At 36.1% G+C, this 23,843-nt stretch overlaps 1 protein-coding gene across 16 annotated transcripts in view; it reads right to left on the minus strand.

Moving 5' to 3' along the window:
• Nucleotides 1-315: 315 nt before the first annotated feature.
• TCF4 (transcription factor 4) overlaps nt 316-23,843 on the minus strand; it is a 315,105-nt gene continuing 291,577 nt past the window's right edge. For 13 of the 16 annotated variants that reach the window (XM_073343585.2, XM_073343588.2, XM_073343590.2 and 10 more), the window contains 5 exons: nt 11,458-11,593; nt 9,959-10,121; nt 6,851-7,080; nt 5,310-5,450; nt 316-4,779 (listed from right to left, as the gene is read on the minus strand). In XM_073343585.2, the coding sequence (XP_073199686.1) occupies nt 5,314-5,450; nt 6,851-7,080; nt 9,959-10,121; nt 11,458-11,593 (666 nt within the window). In that variant the 3' untranslated portion in view covers nt 316-4,779; nt 5,310-5,313. The remainder of the gene's footprint in view (nt 4,780-5,309; nt 5,451-6,850; nt 7,081-9,958; nt 10,122-11,457; nt 11,594-23,843) is intronic. The other 3 variants (XM_073343582.2, XM_073343597.1, XM_073343596.2) reach the window with 1 other exon arrangement.

Below are 23,843 nucleotides of genomic sequence, written 5' to 3' on the forward strand. Positions count from 1 at the left end.
TAATATTAAAATTACAGGGAGCTCTAAGTAAGCAAATTGAAATGATCCAAGATGGAATTTGGCAAAGACACCTGCGTGAAAGTGAACACCTTTTACTTTTACCAAAACAAAATTCTATGGGAGCTTTAATAATCAGGTGGCCCAGACCGCAGTTTTACGTCTCATCTGAAACATAATACCTCCAACAACACAATGGCAGCATAACGCCATTGGTTTACTCAGAGGGAATAATGCCATCTCGTGATCACCAATACCACTTCCTGCAGCACCTATGGGTATGGATAATGCAAAATGAAATGAAACAAAAGTGTCAGAAACAGTTTATAAAAATGGCACATTTATTGCTACAGAACGGTCATGTACATGACGGCATCGAATAACTACAGATGAGAAACAGGTAATGGCCTACACCAAGCTGTGTATTTTTTTTTTTGTTTTTTTGTTTTGTTTTTTTATGTTCTTGAAGGAACTCCAGCACACAACCTGTTTGGACACTTCTACAAATCAGAAATACACCAAAAACATGAAAAAATCGAGGCACTCAGCCACACATTGAAAACAAGGTGTAACTGTTTATCTTTTTTTAAAAATCTTTTTCCCTTTTTTTCATTTTTTCCCATTTTTTTTGTTGTTTTGTTTTTACTGTTGTAGCTATGTGAACAGTCGCAAAATTTCCCCTGTTGCGACCTACAACTAAAAAAAAAAAAAGCTACCATACCGTTTCATCTCAGTAACACATGGTAAAATAACATCTTTTAAATAGTAAAATAAAGTAACAAACTTTTACTCAGAATGATTCCAAAAATCTACAAAGAAGAAATATTCAGAATCTGACAATTTTTTCCCATAATATTCATGGTATAAAAGGATTGCTCCTGTGAAAAATAAGCCAAATATATTTTTTATTTTTAAATTTAGGGTTTTTTTTCCTACTAGGGTGTACTACAGTCTATTTTATAGCAAAAAGAGCACTAGACAAACGAAGCTTTATAACAAAAAGCCAGGCACTGATACATGGTAAATCTCTGCTGTTTTTTTTTTCTTATGTTCACTTAATTGCATCACAAGTAACAAGAATGAAAAAGGCCACAGTTCATATATTTTCACCATTACATAAGTCTATAATACTTGAAATGAGTATGGTCAAACCAGCACTGCACAAATATGAATCAACTTCAAGTCCCATGATAAAGAACATGTCCTTAAAAAACAAACAAAACATAAACAAAACAAAAAGATAGGCCCCAAAAGGCCATGGTGCCCCATGTGTTGGAATTAATCATATTCCACCTTTTTCTCCCCCAGTCAACCAGTGGTCCAATTTTTATTTTTTGTGCTTGTTTCCGCCGAAATCTCTTCATTCCTGGCAATATACTGTATAGTTCACTTCTTGACACAGATCAGATTCTGCCTGGTGGATACAAAGATGAAACTTTCCTATCCCTGACTCCCCATCCTCTCCCACCCACCATCCCCCCAAAAAATCGGAAGACTGAATCAGTACAAGTTGCATCACTGGTAGGACTGACAGTTGTATAAACGTTAGTGTTCCTTGCAGCTACACAGAAGACAAATGGTAAAAAGTTCTAGATGAACAGATTCCCTATTCAGCATAGCCATAAATTACTTGAATGTGGAGGTGGATAATTTATTAAAAAGCTGCTATTTTAGTCAGTTTCTTAAAGAGTTTCTAAGCCAGGTTTATTACCATATAATACACAGCCTTCTACAATCTTAGTATCATCAGCTAAATACCTGTGACAAATCCAGCGTGGGACACTAATTCCTCCCTTGGGATGGGAAATAATGAAAAGAAAAAAAATCAAACACTATGCATTTGCTTGTTCATTTTTTTTTTAATCTCAGACTATCTAGAATCTGAGTGGTATGAAGGCATCCACACAGTTAAACCTAGTGTGGATGAAGGTTTACCTTTCAAAGGCTATTTTATTCCTAAAAGGGAAGTCTGCTATAAAATCCCCTTACCGAGTGATACAGTTCACCAAAGCTGGTGGGTAAAAACTGAAACTTCTACTCAACTGGAGTGAGAGACAAATGTAAAGACAAAAAATACACAGAAAACCCTACTCCAATTTTTGTTAAAACTGTCAATAAAGGCAAACATTTATTTTTGTTCAGATTTTTTAAGAGTAAACATTAATTTGGTTTTATAATGCATTTTCTGATAATAGTTATCAGAAGCAAAGCTCTTAAAATTCTCCAATAGTCAAAGGGCTATTTTCATTCCCTAAACCTGATGTGTACACGTATAAATAAAAGCGAATATGATCTGTTGGGTTATAACTTTCCTGCAAAAAATATGGTTTGTTCATTGTTGTTTCACTCTTCATATCATAGACAGTATCAATGCATATGATACTGATAGAGAGAAACCTTAAGGATACCAGCACTCAAAAGCAAAGTTATCATTGACAATGAGTGAGATTAATCTTTATCACACCCATTTTCATATAAACTAGGCCTGTTAAAAGACCAGCATTTTTAAAATAATATTCATTTGTAATTCTGAATTAACCCTTGTGCCTGCTGCTCTATTGTGTATACCTAATGATGTAATCCACCTCCACATTTGAGAAACTTATCGACAAATGAAAGCATTTAAAATTTTCCCACTACCGAACATATTTACAGATTTCAACACGCACACAGCTAATCAAAATGTTTATGGGTATGTAGAAGGTGATCACATGTTAACTATCATATTTGTTCTTTACGTTTTCAGAAACAAACATAAAATTCAGATTCTTGTATCTCACTATTTCATTTAAATGAGACTTTTTTCAACCACACAGATTGTTTTTAAACAAAAAACTGATACAATGTATTAAAACACATAATAACAAGAGTCTACATGTAAAAATATAACTTTTACATACACAATTTCAAAATAATGATACGTTTGCCATTTGTTGCATAAAATTTACAAATGTATTTTTCATTACTATATAACTGGCAAAACAGGAGAACAGATGGAACATTTAGACCATTTTGATGGATTTATGGCATTTACTCAGTGCTGATAGGTGGAAAATCTACTTGAACAGGGAGATTTTATTTAAAATACATGCCAGGTTTGTGTGGCTGTAAAAATAGAAACTAGAATTAGAGACAAAAGGATGCTGACAAATACTTAACTAGGAGCACTATCTGTTAATTGTACTGTACACCAAAGTCAATCATTATAAGATTCACTATGGAAGTTGGTTCAGTTGTGCCCAGACTTCAAAGCTAGTTGTCTGTTGAGTTGCTGTGCCATAGTTTGATCTATGTTACTATTAAATATGTTAAGTAAAAACTTCATTCATACTGGCCAGAGAAATACTGTACTACCCACCCACCCCCTCCTCAAGAAAGTGCAACTTAATGCTTTAGGACTCATAAGGCTTGTTATAATGTTGCATGATGACTGAATATTGGCATTTTGCAAATGAAGGAGGAGGCAGCAAGTGGTCTACGTTTAAGTAATCCACTTGAAAACAAGAAAAGAATGAAAAAAGAAAGTCAATCAAATCTGTCACACTGCTTGCAATTTTCCCAATTGATGGTTTTCCCCCCCAAAAAATCTGACCGTGTATTCAGAAACGCCTCACTGCACACTATTTAGGCTACACACATAGGTAACACTTCAACTGGTTTGTTAAATCACAGCCACTTTGATTATGTAATGTTTCTGATGATATAAACATTGGAAGGCACAGTGGTAACATTGTAGCATTCTAACCTTGTACCTCTGAAAATCCCAAAATAGGGTCAACAAGAGCAACATTACGATTCAGACAAACTCATTTTGCCACGTCTCAGTAATGCAGCCTGTAATATCTACACATGATGCGACTTTAAAGTCCTGTGTTCCTAAAAGACTGGAGAAACAACTCTCTACCTACTTATGAATGAGAAGCAACGTCAGGGTCAGCATTTCAGCCTGCACTACCCCTCCAGAGACAGAGTTGGCACTACAGGTTACAATAACAAAAACAGGGGAGTGGGACAGAAATAAGACCAAAAAATCCTTATTTACAGTAAAATCTTCTTTTTAAAAAAGTTAATCAGTACTATTTTTTTACAGGAGCAAAAAAGTCTGAAACAAATGAACAAAAGCTTACCATATTCACTAAATTTTTAATATATATTTATATATATATTTATATATATATATTTGTCATAGGTCTATAAGATCCATCTGTTCCTCCTACCCTAAGGAATGGCTAATGTCATCACTTCAGTTTTCATTAGGACGTTTGCTGGTTTTGTAAATATCTGGGCAGCAAAGCTTCCCTTTTAATATCCAGTAAGTATAAACACTAGCTGTCTAGCACACCAACAAAAACGTTCATTTTTTTCTTCAGAAGTACACTTTTTCATTATTGCAAGTTTACAATTTTAAATTAAATATTTTTTTTCAGACTTACAAATTAATTATATTTTTTTTTTCCAAAAGAAGTTTAGGCACAAATGCATTGTCCCACAGTGTGGAGAAGATTGCCATTCAGTCTCTAGGCTGTGCATTTACAGCTCGTAACATACTGCTTTAAACATTCTGAATGATATGTTAAAGAGAGTCGTCCCTCAAGTTGCACTTTTTGCTTTTGTTTAATAATCGGGAATGCTGAAATCTCTTGCGTCTGTGATTCTTAACTACTCAGACTTGTCTTATATTACAAAAAAGGGGTTAAGGAGAAGTGTTTATGTGGGATTAAGATAATACAGCTGTTAAGGAAGTGGTCTCTTGTTTAAATGAAGAAATGTGGCAACTTGGACCTGTGAAAGAAGTGAAAAAATAAATCAGTCAACTATTGTTGAATAGACACAACTTTATCTTCTTTGAATAAATGATTTGAACATTTTCTTGGAAATCTAAGTGCAGGTGCAAGACGATTAAATTTAAGTACATTTTATAAGGAGGGGCCTAATTTTATTCCTAGTTGCACATATGCAACGATAAGAACGTAAGAATGGCTATATTGGGTCAGACCAAAGGTCCATCTAGCCCAGTATCCTTTCTTTCAACAGTGGCCAATGCCAGGTGCCCCAGAGGGAATGAACAGAACAGGTGATCATCATGATATCCATGCCCTGTCGCCCATTCCCAGCTTCTGGAAGAGGCTAGGGACACCATCTCTGCCCATCCTGGCTAACAGACATTGATGTACCTATCCTCCATGAATTTATCTATGTTTTTGAAACTCCCAATCTGGTCCAGAGTTTACAGAATGATTCTGTATTAGATGTCTTTTGCAGAATTATTTGTGTATTCATTGTGCTTTGGTCACTGCTGAAAATGAACTTGCCTTTTTACATCTGTCCCATATGATTGGATGCATCTCCCATTCCAGGATGGGGTCCTGCCAAGGAAAGTGGAGGGGGATCTGAAGACACTTTCTCTTCTTCCCTTCTTTTCAGACATGCTGCTTTAGGGTTCAGATTCCTTTCTGTTGAATTGAAGCAAAAGGCCATTTCAAAAATGTTAAGTTTTATACCAAAATGATTTGTTCACTGAATTTGCATCTGACACAATTAATTTATCAGTTACTTCTTATAGATTTCCAGTATACTTTAAAAGCTTTAGAGCGTGTTTTACAAGTGAACATCCAATTTTCTTTATAACATGAAGTCTTTGTCATTAGAATATTCCTTTCAAGGTATAGAAATTTAAAGGATGGCAGTTTTGATAGAGGCATGGTCTGCTTGCAGCTCAGTATGTAAGCTTTGCAAATACCTTCATGTTTATGCAATGGCCAAGGGGTTAGCCAAGCTTAATACTACTTAGAAACATCTTGGATCTTTTTAAGTAACTCCAAATTTGAATATTGGGAATATCAGGGATGTATGTCAAAGACTAAACTGTCTTCCTCATTTTCTCATTAAGGTCAGACTTCCAAAAGATAATTTCAAAAATGGACAATAAGTCTAGAACCACAATGTTGAATTGGAACCCCAGATCCCTGCACTCCCAAACACTGAGTTAGTGAGCTCTGACTTGACCTGAATCATGCAGATAGGACGTGTCTCCATAATATGCTGAACTGAAACCTTGAAACCCAGGAACTTAGAGGTACAACACCTGGATTGGATGCCAGATGTCAGTGTTGTAGGCTTGAGTGCATTTTTAGAATAATCTCTGTATCACCAACTATTACAGACTGGTACTGTATGTTAGACAGGCCTGGCTAACCTCAAAAGAGTTTGTTTTAACATGACTGAAGAGCTAGAGGAATTGAAGAAGATGTGGTAACATTTTCTGGCGGTTGGTAATTTACAGGTTGACTGCCTTGTCTTCTTTTAGGTAACAGGAAGTATTTTTAAATCAGATTTTTCCACATGGCACATTAGGGTGTAATACTGTACATTTTGTTTAGGAAATATTTTTCAAGTTTAAAAAAAATTGGTAATTTCTCAATTATTTTTGCCTCCTGGTTCTGGGAATCAGGTTTTCCTGCTGTGAATGTATTAGTGTTTAGCTGCAACAGCTTTGGCACAGACAGTGCCAATGGGTTAATTTACTATTGTTTCATTTCATGTACTCTCACACAGCCTTGCGACTCTGATCAGCCAAAAAAGGAGATGGATGAAAAGCAGGCTATTGACATTACACTTTATGTATTCCAAAACCAAGGGTTCTAAATCTAATGGAAAGCAAAAGGAGAGTTTTTCTAAGAACTGGAGATAACGACAAAACTAAAGAATTATTCTTGCGCTATTATACATGCATTTGCGCATAAAAGTCTGTTTTCATCAGTACCTACAACAGCTTACAATGATTCTTGAGAACTAACGGAGCTAAATGCTGCTGGATATATAACCTGTTGCAAAAGAGCACTGGCAAACTGACCTCTGACTTGCTGTTCTAAGCTGAGGATGACAGCCACAGCCTGGTGTAGAATCAGGAGTTTGGTTTGGGGCTTGTCACTCTTCAGATGGAGTTGTACCATCCGGCCCAACTCCTTGAAAGCCTCATTAATGTCACGCACGCGTAGGCGCTCACGAGCATTGTTGGCCATTCTCCTTTCCTTCTCTCGCTCTGCCTTCTGCTCTGGTGTAAGGTCTTCATCGTCATTATTGCTGAGAGACAAAAGGAACAGGGTATTTTCTAATGGTGTGGGAAAAAAGTAATGCAGACTTTTTAAACAGATTTCATCCTAAATCACTGCTACCTAGGCAGCAATTTTCTGGCTAATTCTAACTTGCCAGTAAGCCTCCGCTCCATGTACAATATATTATTTGCTGATAATCATATTTAAATCTCTCTAAACAGTTTGCTCTGAGTAGAGCTCCTGGGTTTGTACTGAAGCCTTTACCAACTACACAAAACAGAATACAACGGCCTCTGCTAGTAACAACAAGAGAAAACAATACTTTTCAGTAACATATTTTACAAAGCAGCACCACAGCCAGTATTGTTATATTTGCATGCATGACAAATCCTGGGAACCTATGTAATTGATATTTTAACTACAACTCCTTTACATTTCACATTGCACTTTGAACTCACAGTGAACACACGAGTCTTAAACCAAATCAAGTTCCAGTCATTTTTTTATATTTGGTATTCTTAAACAAGGAATATAGAAATCGTTACGGGTCTATGCAGCTGAAATTATACATAGCCCTTGGGGTCATTGAACATAAGGGAAGAGAGACCTTTTGTGCAGGACTAAAAGGAAAGTAATAGAATGTCCTTACCAAGGAGCTGAGGAGTTAATGTAATGTGCTAGATTACTGTCTTGCAAAACTAAAAGGTAGGAGCAGAGCAGGATCATGTGACTGTGATTAGTGACGTGCATGCAGATTATGCCTTTTTTACCCTACAATTCTGGGCATGGTGCCAATGGCTACCTATCCCATTCCCTATCAATGCCATTGTGAGTGGGTTCATGGGTCAGATAGAGGCCCCTTACTCTTCTATAATTGATGGGTGGGCTACTTTATCTGCTGCTATCTGATAACGTGGTATAAACTGGGACTCTCAGGCCTGGGCAGCTCAGAAATAACAAACCTCAGCCAGAAGGGGGACACCACAGACGTTTTTCACTTTAGCTGTCTGTTGGGCGATTCTGGAAGGACCAGCCCCTGTCATTTAGATGGCTGGGGGGGGGGGGGGGGGTGGCATACTGTACTTGGATTGGCAAAGTCTGATGCTACCTGTGTTAACACAGACTTGGAAAGCCACGTAAAGTTGGATTAGGAAGCATACAAGCACTATCAAGTGGCAAACAGGATGTAGAAGCAACATAGTCAGGAAGGCCCATGAAATTTCTGTGTAATTTACAACTGGATAGAGTCTTAAGTTTAATTTCTGCATCATTTTGGGCAATAAAACAGGTTTCTATCCTAAACATAATGACAATAATTTTAAACTGAACACATATTTTCCAGTGACTCAGTGGCTAATACATATTTTAAATTGGTTATGCAAATATATTGGTAAGTTTAACAGCCCTAACACATGTATTTAGAAGTATAACTAAATAGCAGGAGTAACCTTTTAAAGTTGTAAGGTTCTTAAAAACAAAAATAACAGTTTACAAAAACCTCAAAGCACACATTAATATGCATAAGTGATAGCCTATTTGTTAAATTAACAAGAACTGAGATCATCACCCTGCAGCAGCATAAAGGTGCTTTCCTCTTGCCATATCATACAGGACCATGAAAGCACCTCGTCTAAATATGATTTTTCCAACACATCATTTATTATGAGAAAACCTCAAGTGTCATACTTTTTACTCTGATCAGAATAGATGTGTATGTAATTAATATTTTTAAAAATCAATGAGTTCCTGTCTGAGAATAATGAAGTCCTGAATTCTAAGGGTTTGTTTTTTTTTAATATATATGCTTGCTCTGTGCTACCGAACTAGTGTTTCTGGAATAAAGATGATTGATCTTATTCACAGGCTTCCCATTTTCAGAGAGTATCCAAGACACTGTTGTTTTGAAGGGGAAGTGACAGTCTCAAACCCGGATTTATCTTTTTTAAAAAAAAAACCAAACCAAACCAGGAGAGGATTTGAATTTCAATTTTATTGGTATTCTTAGCTTTGATATAGGACCATAAGGTGAAAATCAAATGCTTGATTCCATACACCAGGTCCCAACATAGAACTCAGCCTTGACAGGCCACTAGATATTATTGTAGTAGGAAACTTCTCCTTTATCCTGGTGGTTAGTGCTTAGGGCTTCTATGAATGTGAGTAACATTCACCAAGGACATAAGGTCCAAGATGATAAAATCCAAGGATATGTCTTCACTAATACTTTGTAGTATTTTATATAGCATGCAGAAAATATTTAGCCCCAGTGGCAATCCAATCATGCATTTCATGGCCATTGATGCCTGCAGGGGAGAAATGTTTGTCTATATAAAGATACCAAGCCATTCTTGGGAGCAGGATGTGATATGAAGACCGAGCTTCTCCTAAAAGCTAGATAAAGGGCTGGCGTAAACAGGCATAGCTCCAGTTAGTCCTACGAAGCTATGTTGATTTACATTAAAACAGGATCTGGCCTAATGGATTTATTTAAAAATGTAAGAGACATCAGTACAATATGTTGGACACTGGTAAACTGTCATGCAAATGTGATTTGTTCTGAGAACCATACATTAAAAAGTGAAAATAAATATTTTATTCCAATTTTTAAGCAGAGGTCTGGATGAAAAGCAATCTGCTAAGCATATTTTAATCTTAAACATCAAACATGTTATATTGGGGATAATTTGCTTAGTGTCCAATTTCATGATTTGAAAGGAATTTTAGGAAGTCCTGGAGTACAAGTATCTGAAATGATACTGTTAGTACTACCGGAACAAGCCTTCAGTTTCCTCTTAGGCTGTGGTTTTACCTGCCAGGAAAAAACTCATGAGTTTCTTCCTGTTCTGTTCACTTCATCAAAATCCAGTAAAGGAATTAAATGAAGCGACACTATTATATACTGTTACCTAGATCTTGACCTAGTAATTGATTTGATATCCTTCTTGTCATCGTCTAGTTTCTTGTCCTCAGAAGACTTTGTGTCCTGGAGGTTTTCATCTCCCTCGTCATCAGATTTGATTTCAGAGCTGCCTGAAGATACACTCTGCCCTTGCAGTCCAGTTGGCATACCTATGGGAAAACACAGTGATTTTCTGTTACCAATGTTTAAGCAAAGGTTTGAATGCATTTGCATGTACGTTCCTTATTAATGCCACCTATTGTTGGATCTGTGTTCCCGTCTGTTCTTACAGCCACTCATTTGGACTGACTGGTGTAGAAGGGAGTTTCAAGAATGCAGCTCCTGAAACCATTTTTCAGCACTGGCTTTAAGGCTCAATTCCACTTTGCAATCTTTCTGGAATAGATGATAATTTCACTGTCTACCAAACATCAACTAAATTGCAATTAAAATCATAATCATGGAAATCACACACCTCATGTTCTGATTAAGAACCCAAGTGCCTATGAGCTATTACACTAAGCTTTTTTCCTTGAGCAATGATTTAACAGGAAATAGTAATAAAAGACTGCTCCTCTATAGCACCTTCCATTCAAGGATCTGAAGGTACTTTACAGATTCATTAGCTTTATCATTCCTATTTTACAGAAGGGAAACTGACACACAGAGAGTTTGTGATCTTCACCAGTCTCACGCATTAAGCCAGTGGATTGGCTGTGTAATAAGACCTAGAATTCCTAACTCCCAGTTCTTTGTTTAAACACTAGACAATGTTTCTTCTTCTTTAAAAAATTCTTAATATGCCATTCCCATAAAATAATCAAAATACCTTAGCCATGAAGAATGAGTAAGAGCTTGTAAGCCATCATAAAAGAAATTTTAAGTTGTTTCTTCCATATTTTAATTGTAAAAATAGCAGCCTCTAGGAATAAAGATAGACCCTAGATGTACTCTAGGTTCGGTTAGTTTCACATGTATTTTGAAACAATACTGCATCTATACATATAAATCTTACAGGATTCACAAAGCACAGCAAATACTGTAATACAATTAAAATCACTTTGGTATTTTACCTGGCATCTAACTGAAGTCAATGGAAATTCTGTGTGCAATGGAACCGCAGGGTCTTAAGTTTACTCTTTTTGATTTTGCATCCTAAAACATTTTCTACATTTTTCTACTGCTTGACTTATATTAGTACTAGAACTTGCTGTCCTGGGCTAAATTGCTTGGATGCTTGTAATTGTGATTACTAGAGCGTACCAGATAGGACGTCTGGATTAATCAGAACTCTATATCATGTTACTTCTGACTCTCTCCTCCCACTCAAGTTGCACTATAGTCTCATTGTGTATTTGAGTGATCACTACTATGAATCCAAGTTGACTCAATTCCAATCACTGTAGCATGTATAATTAAAGTTTCTAAAGAAAAATTTTTATATAAATATACAAGCATTTAAGACTGCTACCTGGAAGAGTCCTGACAATATTTGGGTGTACTTACCCCTGTATGGATCTTGGGGTGGATTTAAATCAGGGGAAGTAGCAGACTGAACTGGCAGTTGTGGAACTGGAACCTGATTTGGCACAAGCGAATGGCTGCCACGCAGACCGACACCATCTTCACGATGAGCTCCAACCTGTAAAGAGAAGAGTCACTGAGTTTAAGGTGATATGAAGGTGAATACGGATGTAACAAGTTCCTGAGACAGTGAAGAGAGACTAAAGGGAAAGGCAGACATTTAAAAATAATGTTCCCTGTAGCTTTTTCACTAGAGGGCGCCGATGTACTGTATATCTACATAATATGCAAACCACTTAACACTCACGAAGATGCTGTGCAACACATTTAGTGACAAATATGGCAGAGTAGCTCAGGCAGGTAAAACGTCAAATTGTCTCCCAGGGTGCTGCAGTGGAGCGCACTGATTCGTACCCATCTGTCTTCTATCATGTCCGCCAACAGATCTGACAATTATCTTAATGCCCATATGCTTAATTGTGGGCTTCTCAATTCCCCCATTGCTATCGGAAATCCTGCAGGAATTTAAATTTGGCATTCAACTTTCATTTCAGGGGATAAGATTCTCAAGCCTGCCATTTTTTCCCCCATAATGCCAGCTAAGGCTCTGACAGCGGAAGCTATAGCAGTATCTGACACAGCCCCTATTCGGCACAGATATAATGAAACATTACCTGGCTTTCCAAAGCTAGAAGCCCATTCCAAATTAATGTTCACTGTATTTCATTAACCATAGAGTTCCAAATCCAAAGGGGCACCATTCCTGCCAACACCACGACTCCGGGTAATATACCAATAAAGGTTTTATTAAACACACCAGTAATGCCATCATCTTAGCTGACAGTGCAGGCACAATGAAAATACATCCATTTTTGTCCATGTACACTGCTCATTGATGCACTTTAGTCATAAGCTAAAATTGTCATATAATTAAATACAATGGATGGTAAGGAAGGACAGTTATTTACTTCGAGAGCAGAATTCTCAGAAGCTGTGAGTGGATAGGCACTCTGATTTCAAAGAGCCTCGATAGTACACCACTGGAATTGCAGGGAGCAATCTCTTACATTTCTTGCGTTACGACATTCCTTAAAGCCAAATAACACCTTGAATGGTATAAACCAACATTTCTACACGTAACAATGCTCATTCTGGACGTTTTCAGGTGCTGATCCTACCATTGGATGAAATGTGTGTCCACAGATTTTGCAGAGAACTCTAAGTGACTCTTCATTCTCAAAAAGTATTATCCATGGTCCAGTACTCCTGGAGTATTAAAAAGACTTAGGAGTGTTTCTAATCAGACTTACAAGATAATATAGTCTGATTGTTACCAGCAAGGCAAGACCACAGTAAGAAACATAAAAGAGAACATTTCCAAAGGGGACTCAAGGAAAACTTTTTTTTCAGACTAAATTCAGATAACCAAAAAGCCAGTGTAATATAACAGAGATAAAAACACTCCCCTTTTTGAAACACTTTAATTTTTAAAACATGATATCTCAAGAGGAGACTTTGGAAAATTAGTACATTTACTCATATATTTGGTTACAAGAAAAAAGAAGGTGGTGTAACTTATGAGTCTAGAGATCTAAAATGCCACCACCACAGGAATAGTGTTGCACATAAGATACAAGAGGTTTCAAGAATCTCAAAGATTCAGGAGAGAAATTCAGGAGCACCCTGATAAAAAAAGGGCCCTTAAGAGCAACTTCTTATTTGTGAAAGGAAAATATGGTACTTTTTCTGGAGATGGATAGAGTTTAGGTTTGTAAACTGTAGAGGTTTTCCTGTGGTAAATCTGGGGGGGACAAGTGTAGGAATCCATTTGGTTTCACTCTAAATGATGACACTTTCACTTAGAAAACAACCACCAGACTTCTTTTGAGCTACTTGAAGGTGTTGATATACTTTGGCAGACATGTCATCCCATTCCAAATGTCTACCTCCTTTCGGCCAAATTGTAGTTGACATTAAGACTGTAACTAGGATGGCTAAATCCAGGACACATGATTCTGAGTGTTCATTTTGACTGAGTTCCCTAATGTATAGTCTATGGTTTTATTATAAAACAAGGAGACATCGCTGAAAAAAATCCAAAATTTACAAGTCGGAAGATTTTATTGAAATCTTGAATTTAGAGAGAAAGGGATGAAATTGTTGACAACTATTTTAGTGAAAATGACTTTTTTTTAACCAGTTCTAATAAAAACTACTAAGAAAAGCCGCAGTCTTCTCCTCTTCTTTAGCTTCAAAAGAAATTTTGGAAGTAATATCATCACATTTCTCACAAATAAATGGGCAAGTTTGTCTATTTATATTTCCTCTTTTACCGCCCACAAATCTAGCAAGTCTGTTGAAATTAACAAACACTTGTTGCAGTGAACTGGCCATAAGCCATACATTAGGGAAAGACCTGGTTTTATCATCTGTTGATCCACTACACCAATGTACTCAACTTTGCCCAGGAATGGCTATCTCACTGTCTGTGATATGAATAGCAGTCAGAAAGGTCCATCTGGGCATTGTAAAGCTTCAGACATTGGGGCCTTCAAAACATAAACAACTTATATCTTCCCTGGCTAGGTTCATGAACTGCCATAGAGTTTTGGCAGGGCTGAGTTTGACCCAAGAACATTGACTCTATTCCGCTCTGTTCATGGTTATAAAATATAATTATGTGACCATCTGCATGTTCTATCTTTTTGGATATTTCATTTATGAAAATCTGTAGCTCCTTTAAGACTGTTCAATGCCAGGACACTGTACTGTACCTGGCACTCCTGGAGGGGCCAAGAGATATACTATGAAGGTTCTTCAGTCTATTTTGGACGCATCCTTTAGGATAACTTGGGGATTAATCATTTTTCATTTTATCTCTCTCTGTTCCCACAGTCAGTTATTTCAATGTAACCAAACAACGTATATAACTGCCCATTTTGTGTCACTTTCACACTCCTCTACCTTCTCTTATGTCTTGGACTTCTCCCTTGCCTACAATGCCTCATTTTCTTCAAATCCCCCCTCAAAACATGCTTCCTTCCCTGAGTTCTATAAACCCTAGTCATCTCCTCAAAAACAGTTAAAAAGAACCATGAACTACATCAACTTATGCTTAACATCACTGCTTTATCACTGCCTTCTGACATTACCCCTCTCTTTCTCACATCTACATCTATTTCAACTATAAGCACCTATGGTCAGGATCAACCTTCGGTGACTTTGCTAAGCCCAGCATCCCATAGTTGTTGCTAGGTAAATGATAAATAAATAGCATAAATTCATTGCAGCAGTGGCTGAATACTTTGATGTCAGCATTAATCCAATCAGAGCACTTTATCAGAAGTAATGTGGCTTTACTGTCTTTTGAGATACCTCCTGACGTAAAATGAACAAGCACTTTTATCCTTCAGTCCTAAGCACATAACCAGTCACCTTGATTTGAAGGGGCAAAGACTGTTCCAGAGATACCACACTGAACTTTATTTTTATGTAAAATGTCCTTTGCATTCGATGTCCTGAGAGCCACGATGAATCTCTTAAATTGGAAATGGAAAGACAGAAGAGTGGAACTGATCAGAATATGCTATGAATAAAACTCTCTTCGTCTTTCCTTTGTTGCAATGTGCCAGTCATAATTGCTTATATGAGAAAAGAAATGTCATTTTGGTCTACAACCTGATGTTCTGGAACTGAACACTTTTCTTGCTTGGTGGGCAGTTCTGAGGGGGAGTGCCAGCATGTAAATGGGAACTGTATAACCCCCCCTTTAAATATATAAGGTCAAATTTTCAAAAGCACTTAAATGACTTAGAGCCTAAGTCCCATTTTCAGAAGCAACTTAGGCACTTTCATTGACTTTCAGTGTAATGTACGCTCCAAAGTCATTTAGATGCTGTAGAAAATTTTTACCCACAGACAATATATTTTACTGATGTATAAAAGTGTGCCAATTACTATTGTATCTAGGTGCATACGCATATACACACACACTGTAAGACCAAAACCAATCTATACATCTCTGTCGAAAAACCGAGAGTCTGTCAAACCAATGGAGGAAGTGAATTTCAGTCAACTGTACTCCACTGAGAACATTCTGCCATCAGATATCAGATATTCATATCTATCAGCTGTATGCTAAAGCACATCAGCTGATCTCTACAGTTGTAAGAGAACACAGGAAAAGAGACAGTGGCTTATTAAAGTAGCCCTTAAAGTTCAAGAATGCAGTTAAAGTTCAACTGAATGCAGAAAGAAAACAGTCTTTGATGCACAGACATGACCAGCGCTACTAAGCAGAGCAGATACCATATTAGATACTAGCTGCAACTACAGATAGAAGGACCTTCGAAGATTGCCCTATTTAGACAGGATAGCAATAATGATAAAGATGTTGATTACTACAGTAATGAAAGGAAGAAAGAAAATCATGATCACCCTACCTTGTGCTGACAGAATAATATACTAATTCATATACTATTCATATACTATTCATAATAATAAATTATGAATCTCATTTGCAAATGGTGGACAAGTCCTTCAGCAATAACATCAGAAGCAAATGCATCTGCTATCCCCAACCAATGAGCATCTTGTCTGTGACACAAACAACAGTTTTTCCCCAAGATAGAGAGAAGTTATGACTCATTCCCCTGGCTCAGGAGTGAAGATCTATAAATAATACTATCTTTAGAGAATCAAGCTCAGTTTGAAGTTCTATTAATACTTCATTTATTGACCTGTCTTTAAACAGACCCCTAGTTGAACATTTAGGAGATGAAAAAAAACCCAAAGTGAGTATGGGCTCTAGTATTTACATGTAACTCTTTGTGTTTATTTCATTTAGGGAGTCATAATAACAAAAAAAAATTATTCTTGAGATTTTTCAGCTAAAAGGAAATATCAGGAGGTAGGCATCAAAATTAGGCTACTGGACTTTTTAGTGTTAAACTCTTTGACAGGTGTTCAAATATTAGGATGATGGTTGTAGAGAAAACCCAGATGGAAAAACAGATACTTGTACTGATATTTTTGTTTGTCTTTCATGGATTTTTTTTTAAATTTTATGAGCTGAAATAATGGTAGATCTGGTTCTCACATTATTTCCTGTGACCTTTTATATAAAGTACTGAGATATTCAAGTATGAATACCAAGCTTTTCGGTTTATGCCTTTTCACTTTATCTAGATTTTTGTGGGTGCTACGTGTAGCCCTTCCATAATAGCAGAAGCTATGGTTTTCAAAAGTATATTGCAAAAGTAGTTTGAAAAAGGGAAAATACTTTTATAGAATAACAAAATATCTCAAAAGAACCTATTCTGTGAAAGCACATGGAGGTATCTAGAACAGAAGCCTCTTTTCTATTAAGATTTTGGTTTAGCGGAACTAGAATATAGATTCAAACATCCCGAAAGAGATGTGTATGTGTGGTGGCATTTGATGGTTTTTCGGTGTCTTTTTTTTTTTTTTTTTTTAAGATTCACATTTTGTTTTCTGTTAAAGCTAACATGAAACTGCCTGAAAAGTTAAGACATTATTAACTTTCTAAAACTAGAACTTGATTAAAGGAAAAAGGTCACTTAGTCTTCTGGTGCATTCATCATGTTTCTACCTTTGATTTAAAAAAAACCCAACCCAACCCAACCCACTTTCGTCCTCTGAAATCTGTCAAGAAAAACAATTAAACCCATGCATTCTCAATTTTCTCGATAGTTGAAAAATATAATTATAGTTCATTGACATACAGGCAAAGGCCAGGGTGTGTAACAAGTTCACTGAATTCAACAGTTGTTCCAACTAGCCCATGATTCGCAGATTTAAAATACTGGCACTTTAAGTTAGGTGGCCTTTGGCAAGTCTCTGTCTTTCTTTGTATTTTATTATATGTGCGGTGTTTAATGTAGACTGGTAAATATCACTGGACCATATCATGCTATGATATTTACGCAGAACCCCCACTGGCTTGAATGGAGATCCTGCTTAAAAACTGGTGGCAAATAAGGTCCATTGTATGTATCCTGTAGCTATCAACAAACAACAACAAAAATACATTTACTGTTTTCACACTCTTTGTTTCTAGGAAGTGTTTTTGAAAGTAATTATGCTTCTGTGTTTAAGATGCCTATTTCATGGATGTGAAAATGTATTAAATTTCATTTGGCAGTTATCCAATCCTTGTTAATAATATCTCCTGAGATATGTGTCTCCAAAACAGGCTTTAGACCTAAGCTACTCCTCCACTATCATTCTGGAAGTGCATGGTTAGAGCTTTGTCAGTCCAGGAACAGCTAGTTAATGGAACTGATATGTAACTTACCTAACCTCACCTTCATGAAAGTGTTATTAATAAGTGAATTGTTTGCAAAAGGATAGTGTCACCTTAGCTGTTGAATATGAATAGCTATATGTCTTTGATTTTCAAAATACTGATCTTTAAACTACAGGTGTATGATGTATGATCAGAACCTTAAACTTGGAAATAAAATCTAAACAGAGGTCACAAACAAACCTAAGTGTGGATATATAGGTAGATTAGCTAGATATTTGTTTTTCAGCAAACACAAAGAGAAAAGTTGACATGTTCTCACTGTAATTAGATACCCACTGACAAAGAAAACTGCTTTGGTATCTTTGAATTGTAATCTCCCCATGAAATATCAATTACACCTGACGGTTCAAGAGTGCTAGATTCCAGTTTTAATTATCTTGTCAATATCTCCATCATATCAAAAGAAAGGAAACTTATTTTCTCTAAAATGAAGGAACACTATTTAAACCAAAAGTGCATCTATAAAAGTGAGAAACAGCCATACAAACATTACTTTGATTGCTCACAGATGGGCATTTGCAGTTCATGAATTGCAGGTAGCAGACAAAAGCTGAAAAACTACCCCTTTGTTTACAGTTAACTCTTTCCATACTGAGACACAGCACTTCAGACAATTCATATTAACATATAACTCAGAAAGAATTTGACAAATTCTACTCTGAAAACAAAGATGCAAAGGGAATACTAACAGGTATTTTCTAATGCTTACAAATTCAGGAAGTTCAATTGAATGATTTCCCATCTCAGGATCACAGCTACATATCGCAATTAGGAAGAGTTTAGTTCAAACAGCCAAAGTCATGAATGAATTTAACGAGCAACTACCTTGGTACCTTTACAAATATGATGGCCTTGTGTTATCCAATTAGATAAATAAAAACATGTGGCAAGCAAGTTGTAAAGTTATGCATGTTAACATGTGTTTAATATTGTCAAAATTTATAAGTTTGACAGAAAGCAGATTTGCGTAAAGCCCTTATAAACCTCAACTGCTATATTACAAAGGGAACAACACAGGCCACTTTGACACAAATGGTCTCTCACTCTATGTGCGCATTATTGGTCCAAATTATTCACTCTTATTTTAGGGCACTGAAGTCTTTCATCTCCATGCTATACAATAATAATTTCCATATGACCAGTGGCTCGGCAATAAATAAGATCAAAAGAAAAAGAAAGGATTTTTATTTAAAAAAAAAAAAGACATTAAGGGTGCCATTAAATCAGGAAAAACAGCGAAGTTCAACATTTTTTTAATACAGGAAAGAGTACCAAAGAATACTAAGCAGCTTTCCAAATACCTTATGAAAAGGCATTTTGCGAGCAAGTCATATGCAAAATCCATTTAAACGTAGACAAAAGTAGCAAAGCTGAAGTTCAGTATTTATATATATAAAAAGAGTGCCACGTCTTAAGTAGAGGCAGGGAGGCAGTCTGAACAAAACAGTGGCTTTCATGTTATGTACTGTATGATAGAATGCTGCATGGCAGCGCTCCATGCATTTCTCTATAGTCTTTCTGTTCTATTTAATGGAGGTAGGCTTGGGTAATCCAGTGTTTCTGAGGGAATCACAACATTGCTCAACTCTAACACATGAGCTCTGCAAAAGGAAGTTTTATTTGGCATTACACATGGACTGGAAGTGAAGAGCCAACTTCCCAAACAAATTTTCTTCTAGTGCTTCAAAAATTACAGTGTTAATCTCCAGTCCCAAACAGCTGTTAATAATCTGTGATTCTAAAGAGAGGAGATGTGTTTTCTTAATTCTTTCTGCCTATAGATACTTTAAGTACACAACGATTCTACATGTTTTAGCTTTTGCTTTTTAAAGACTAATTTAGGTGCTTATCTCATTGGTACGATTTGCTCAGTCTCTATTCATGCTCCAGTATAAGTACCTAGTGAGCATTAATTCAATGTTCTGGTCCTCCACACTTAAACAGCATTTCTTTCATACTAGGGGAGACAACTGAAGTATTTTAAAAGAAATCAACCAGTTGCAAACTACTATGGAGAGAAGTGGGTTGCCATGGCCACTGAAGTGAAGTCCGTGAAATAATCCTTATGATTTCTTTCCTACAGGGATGACTATTCATTTAAGTATTGGCGAAAATCCAGAATACAAAAGGTTCTAAAACTACAGGATTAGGAATATTAACTCTCCTTCATTTATCTGTGAGTGAAAAACATAGTAAACAAATCAGCAAACTTAGATAAGTTTTATTTCCTTTTGATACCATATTCCATTCTAATAGGAAATATCCTCCAAAAGATTATGTGGCTAAATCGGTCTCTGCTGCTTTCTTTCCCACTTGTTCCCAAGCACCTGCTTTAATGGTGACCTCAGCTCTACACCTCAAGTTTCAGACATTTCACAAAACAGCTTTTTAAACAAAAGCCAGCTGTTTCTCATCTAGACTACAGGGGAAACAAAAATCAGGGCAGCTTAGGGGAACGTTATCCAGAGACTACCATTCTCCAATAACTTTCACACACACTCGGTTTCACAATAGATCCGTCCATGTGTGGAAACCAAGGAGCTAGCTAATGCTAAATTAAAACTTGGAAACCAAATACTACGATTTTAACAATACACCTAATTAACTCGTTTAAAATGAATGAAGTCATTGTGTCAGGACAATGTTTTTGAAAAAGGGTGTCATTTTAAATAATAATTAATGGATTTTTTGCTGATTAAAACCAACAGTGTACTTCAAAAATGGTATTAAGAATATGATGGAGGCTATAATTTACATGAAATTAGGAATGTCAACCAATTAGAAAGAACATGAATGTTATATAAAAGGGTTACACTGCTGCTTGTTTTACAAGCTTTTAGTCCAATAAGGCTGTTTTGTCCAGTTTTCTCAATTATTAGCATACCTTTGTTTTTTGTTTTGTTTTTTTTTAAATTGCAACTATGATAAAAATTAAAGCAGGAGAGATTTTAATGAACAAATAAAAAAAGCCAAATCTTGTCTTTTAAATAATGCCAAGTTGCTTGACTCTTTGTTTTTATATGAATGACATAACTGAATTACTTCATGAGTTGCTATTTTAATTTCTAGCGGTGGAAAATTCCATACGTTAATATAATTTGGATGTTAAAAAAAATATAAATGAACATATCCTCTTCCTGTGGACCTTTGTGTGAAGCATGGAAGCAAGCTGATGGACTTCTAAGGAGTGTCTTAAAAAAACTGCATACCAGTTTTTGTTATATAATGGTTATAATCAATCCAGTTGTACACTGCTACAAAAGAAATGTGCCTCTTTTATGATTTCTGTATAAAAGCTAGCATATAAATGCATTTTACAAAATTGTATTTCAAATGTTAAAAAAACCCTCTACAATCTACATCATCTCTACAATGATGATGGAACTGACCAAAACCAGGAAATTAAGGGCAACAACACAGGCTTAGCTGATCTACTTGTGGTGGGAGTAGGAGCAGATACAATACAAACAAACTAACTTTGGAGTTTCTGTCTTGACTTGGAATTTCCTAACTTCTGTTATTTTCATAACTGCCATTACTGTGACACAAATATTATGACCAGCTATGGGTATGAGATGCTTACTCTCATCATTTGCATACCACTACATACAAATACTCTTCCAGTGAAATGATATTTCTTAGCAATATTGCATGTCTGACCTCTGAGAACAAACTCAACTCTTTTTAGTGCATAGAGGTGTTTTGTGTGTGCTTCGCAAGCCACACGACCTTCACTTTAATTATTATGGCTCCAATACTGGAAATGCTTGCGCATGTGCTTAACTTTCCTATCACAAATAGTCCCAATGAGACTACTCATGATAGTAAAGTTAAGCACATTTCTGTTTGCAGGATTGAAGTCTAAACCTTTATTAAGTATGGCAGGTTGTAAATATTAACTTAGTCAAGATTGCAAAATAGTTTGTTGCTGGTGTGTCAAGTTAAAGAGATATTTAGATTCAAGTACCCTTACTGTATATTTAGGTTCACGTAAACACACACCAAGTCACTTTAGAAGGCATACTTATCTGTTACATTAGTTTTTGGCATATCTATTAGAGCTGGGTGAATAACTGAATTTTAGGTTCAGTGGCTGAACAAACGAAAAAAAGAAAAAAATTAGTTTTGTTTGATTTTTTTAAAGCTTTTAAAAATAAAACTGAAGTGAAATTTGAAACAAAAAGTCAGTTTCAAATTGAATAGCTAAACATTTCATGTCAAAAATCCCTCAGAATGAACTGTTTTGATTTTTCTTGGAATTTTGTTTCTGACCAAAATAATTTAGCAAATTCAATGCAAATTTGCAAAATGTTTCTGTTGACCCAAATCTGCCTGTTTCAGTGAAAAAACAGTTTCATCTGAAAAATTTCACTCAGTTCTTATGTCTATTGTACGTATTCTGCTATGTATATACTGTACCTCCTAAAAGCTTCCATTTGTATGTCTGAATTTGTGCTGGGTGTATTTTATTTATATAGATACATAAAACTAATTCAGTGTAATATCCTTTTTAGATCAAAAGTAGTTTATTGGGGTTTTTATAAAGGTAACATTTTGACTTCTTGTCATGGTATTCTGTATTTCCTGCACTTCAATCCTGACAAATTTAATATTTGTACTTTGTAATTATGATAAAAATTACTATAGTTAATTCACTTTTATAGTAGCTTATGTTAGTGGTTGTCAAAGTGCAATTCAAATAAATATTAAATCAGAACTCTATAATTCTACCCATTTTACATTGTACCCAAGTACAAGAAAGTTAAGGCTTGATTCTGCCACTCTTATTCAAGCTGAGCAGTTCCTTACTTTGAGTATGGCCCTATCGTACTATTCAGTAAAAGACTGGCAGAATTGGTCTCTAAGTAACTTATCCAGAATCACTCAGCAAATCAGCAGCAATGGAAGTTAGCAATCCTCCTGACTCCCAGTGTAAGTGGGATTAGGAATTTGGGAGTATGGAGCTCCCATACCTTAATTAATTTACTAATTTGTTGCTGCCCTGAGACAATATATGCCAAGTCTGCGCATGGTGTGAATTTTAGTGTACCCCAGCTGCCTAATATGAAAGGAGAAATTAGAAACAAGGACCCCACCAACTGTAGAAATCCAAGGGGACGATTCATGTACTTAAAGCTGCGCATGTGCTTGATGCTTTGTTGGATTGGGACTTTAAGGAAACACTGTAGTGACAGAGTGAAATACATGAACTTCCCATTAGATGTGTCATCCGTCTCTCTTAAGAAAACAAGTAATTGCGGTGGGACAAATTTTGCTCTCAGCTCCACAGCTGTAAATCTGGAGCAATTCCACAGAAATGAAAGGAGGCAATTCATATTTACAATAGCGGAGTGGGGAGCAGAATCTGACCCAGTCTCATATTATTTTTGCCTGGGGACCAGATTCATACTTGTCCAATATAGCACAGAATTGTGGAGGATATCTGATAAGGAAGACCTGCTGGAAACTAACAGAGACTCTGGGCTAAATCTCAAGTTACCCTAGCATACTCCAAGTTTGAAACCAACAAATGAAGGTGTACAGTGGGCAAAGAAACTTCCACCAGCACATTCTGTACAAGTTTCCGGTCCATACCTCCCACTGCTACTTTATTTACTGCAGCTGGCCAAAGTTTTATAGCCTGTTTCATGTATTAAAATTCAAATGTGGAAAACATTACCAGTATCCTCCTCAAATTTTTTTTAAAAAATTTTCCCCCTTCAACTTCCTTTTCAGAGTGGAATGTATCAAATGGTCAAAGGCTAACTTAAGACTGACTCTATTCAAAAACTATTTCCTTTGTTCTTATGTTTTTACTTCAAAATTCATACCAGTTTTCCAAAAAAAATTACCAGGCTTGATTCTTTCATACAAGTTACAGTTTCAGACAGTGACTAATACACTTTGTGCACTAGCAGACTTGTTTTTTTCAGAAAGTTAAATGTGGAGAGCGAGAGACAGAAATTTGCCCTTCTTGTTTTTAGAACTAGCCATGTTGTCGAAGTGCCACATCTTTTGTTTGAGTTGCCCTGTTCAGTAT

This window comes from Lepidochelys kempii, chromosome 5, assembly GCF_965140285.1.
Source record: "Lepidochelys kempii isolate rLepKem1 chromosome 5, rLepKem1.hap1, whole genome shotgun sequence".
In the NCBI taxonomy this organism is placed as follows: domain Eukaryota; kingdom Metazoa; phylum Chordata; order Testudines; family Cheloniidae; genus Lepidochelys; species Lepidochelys kempii.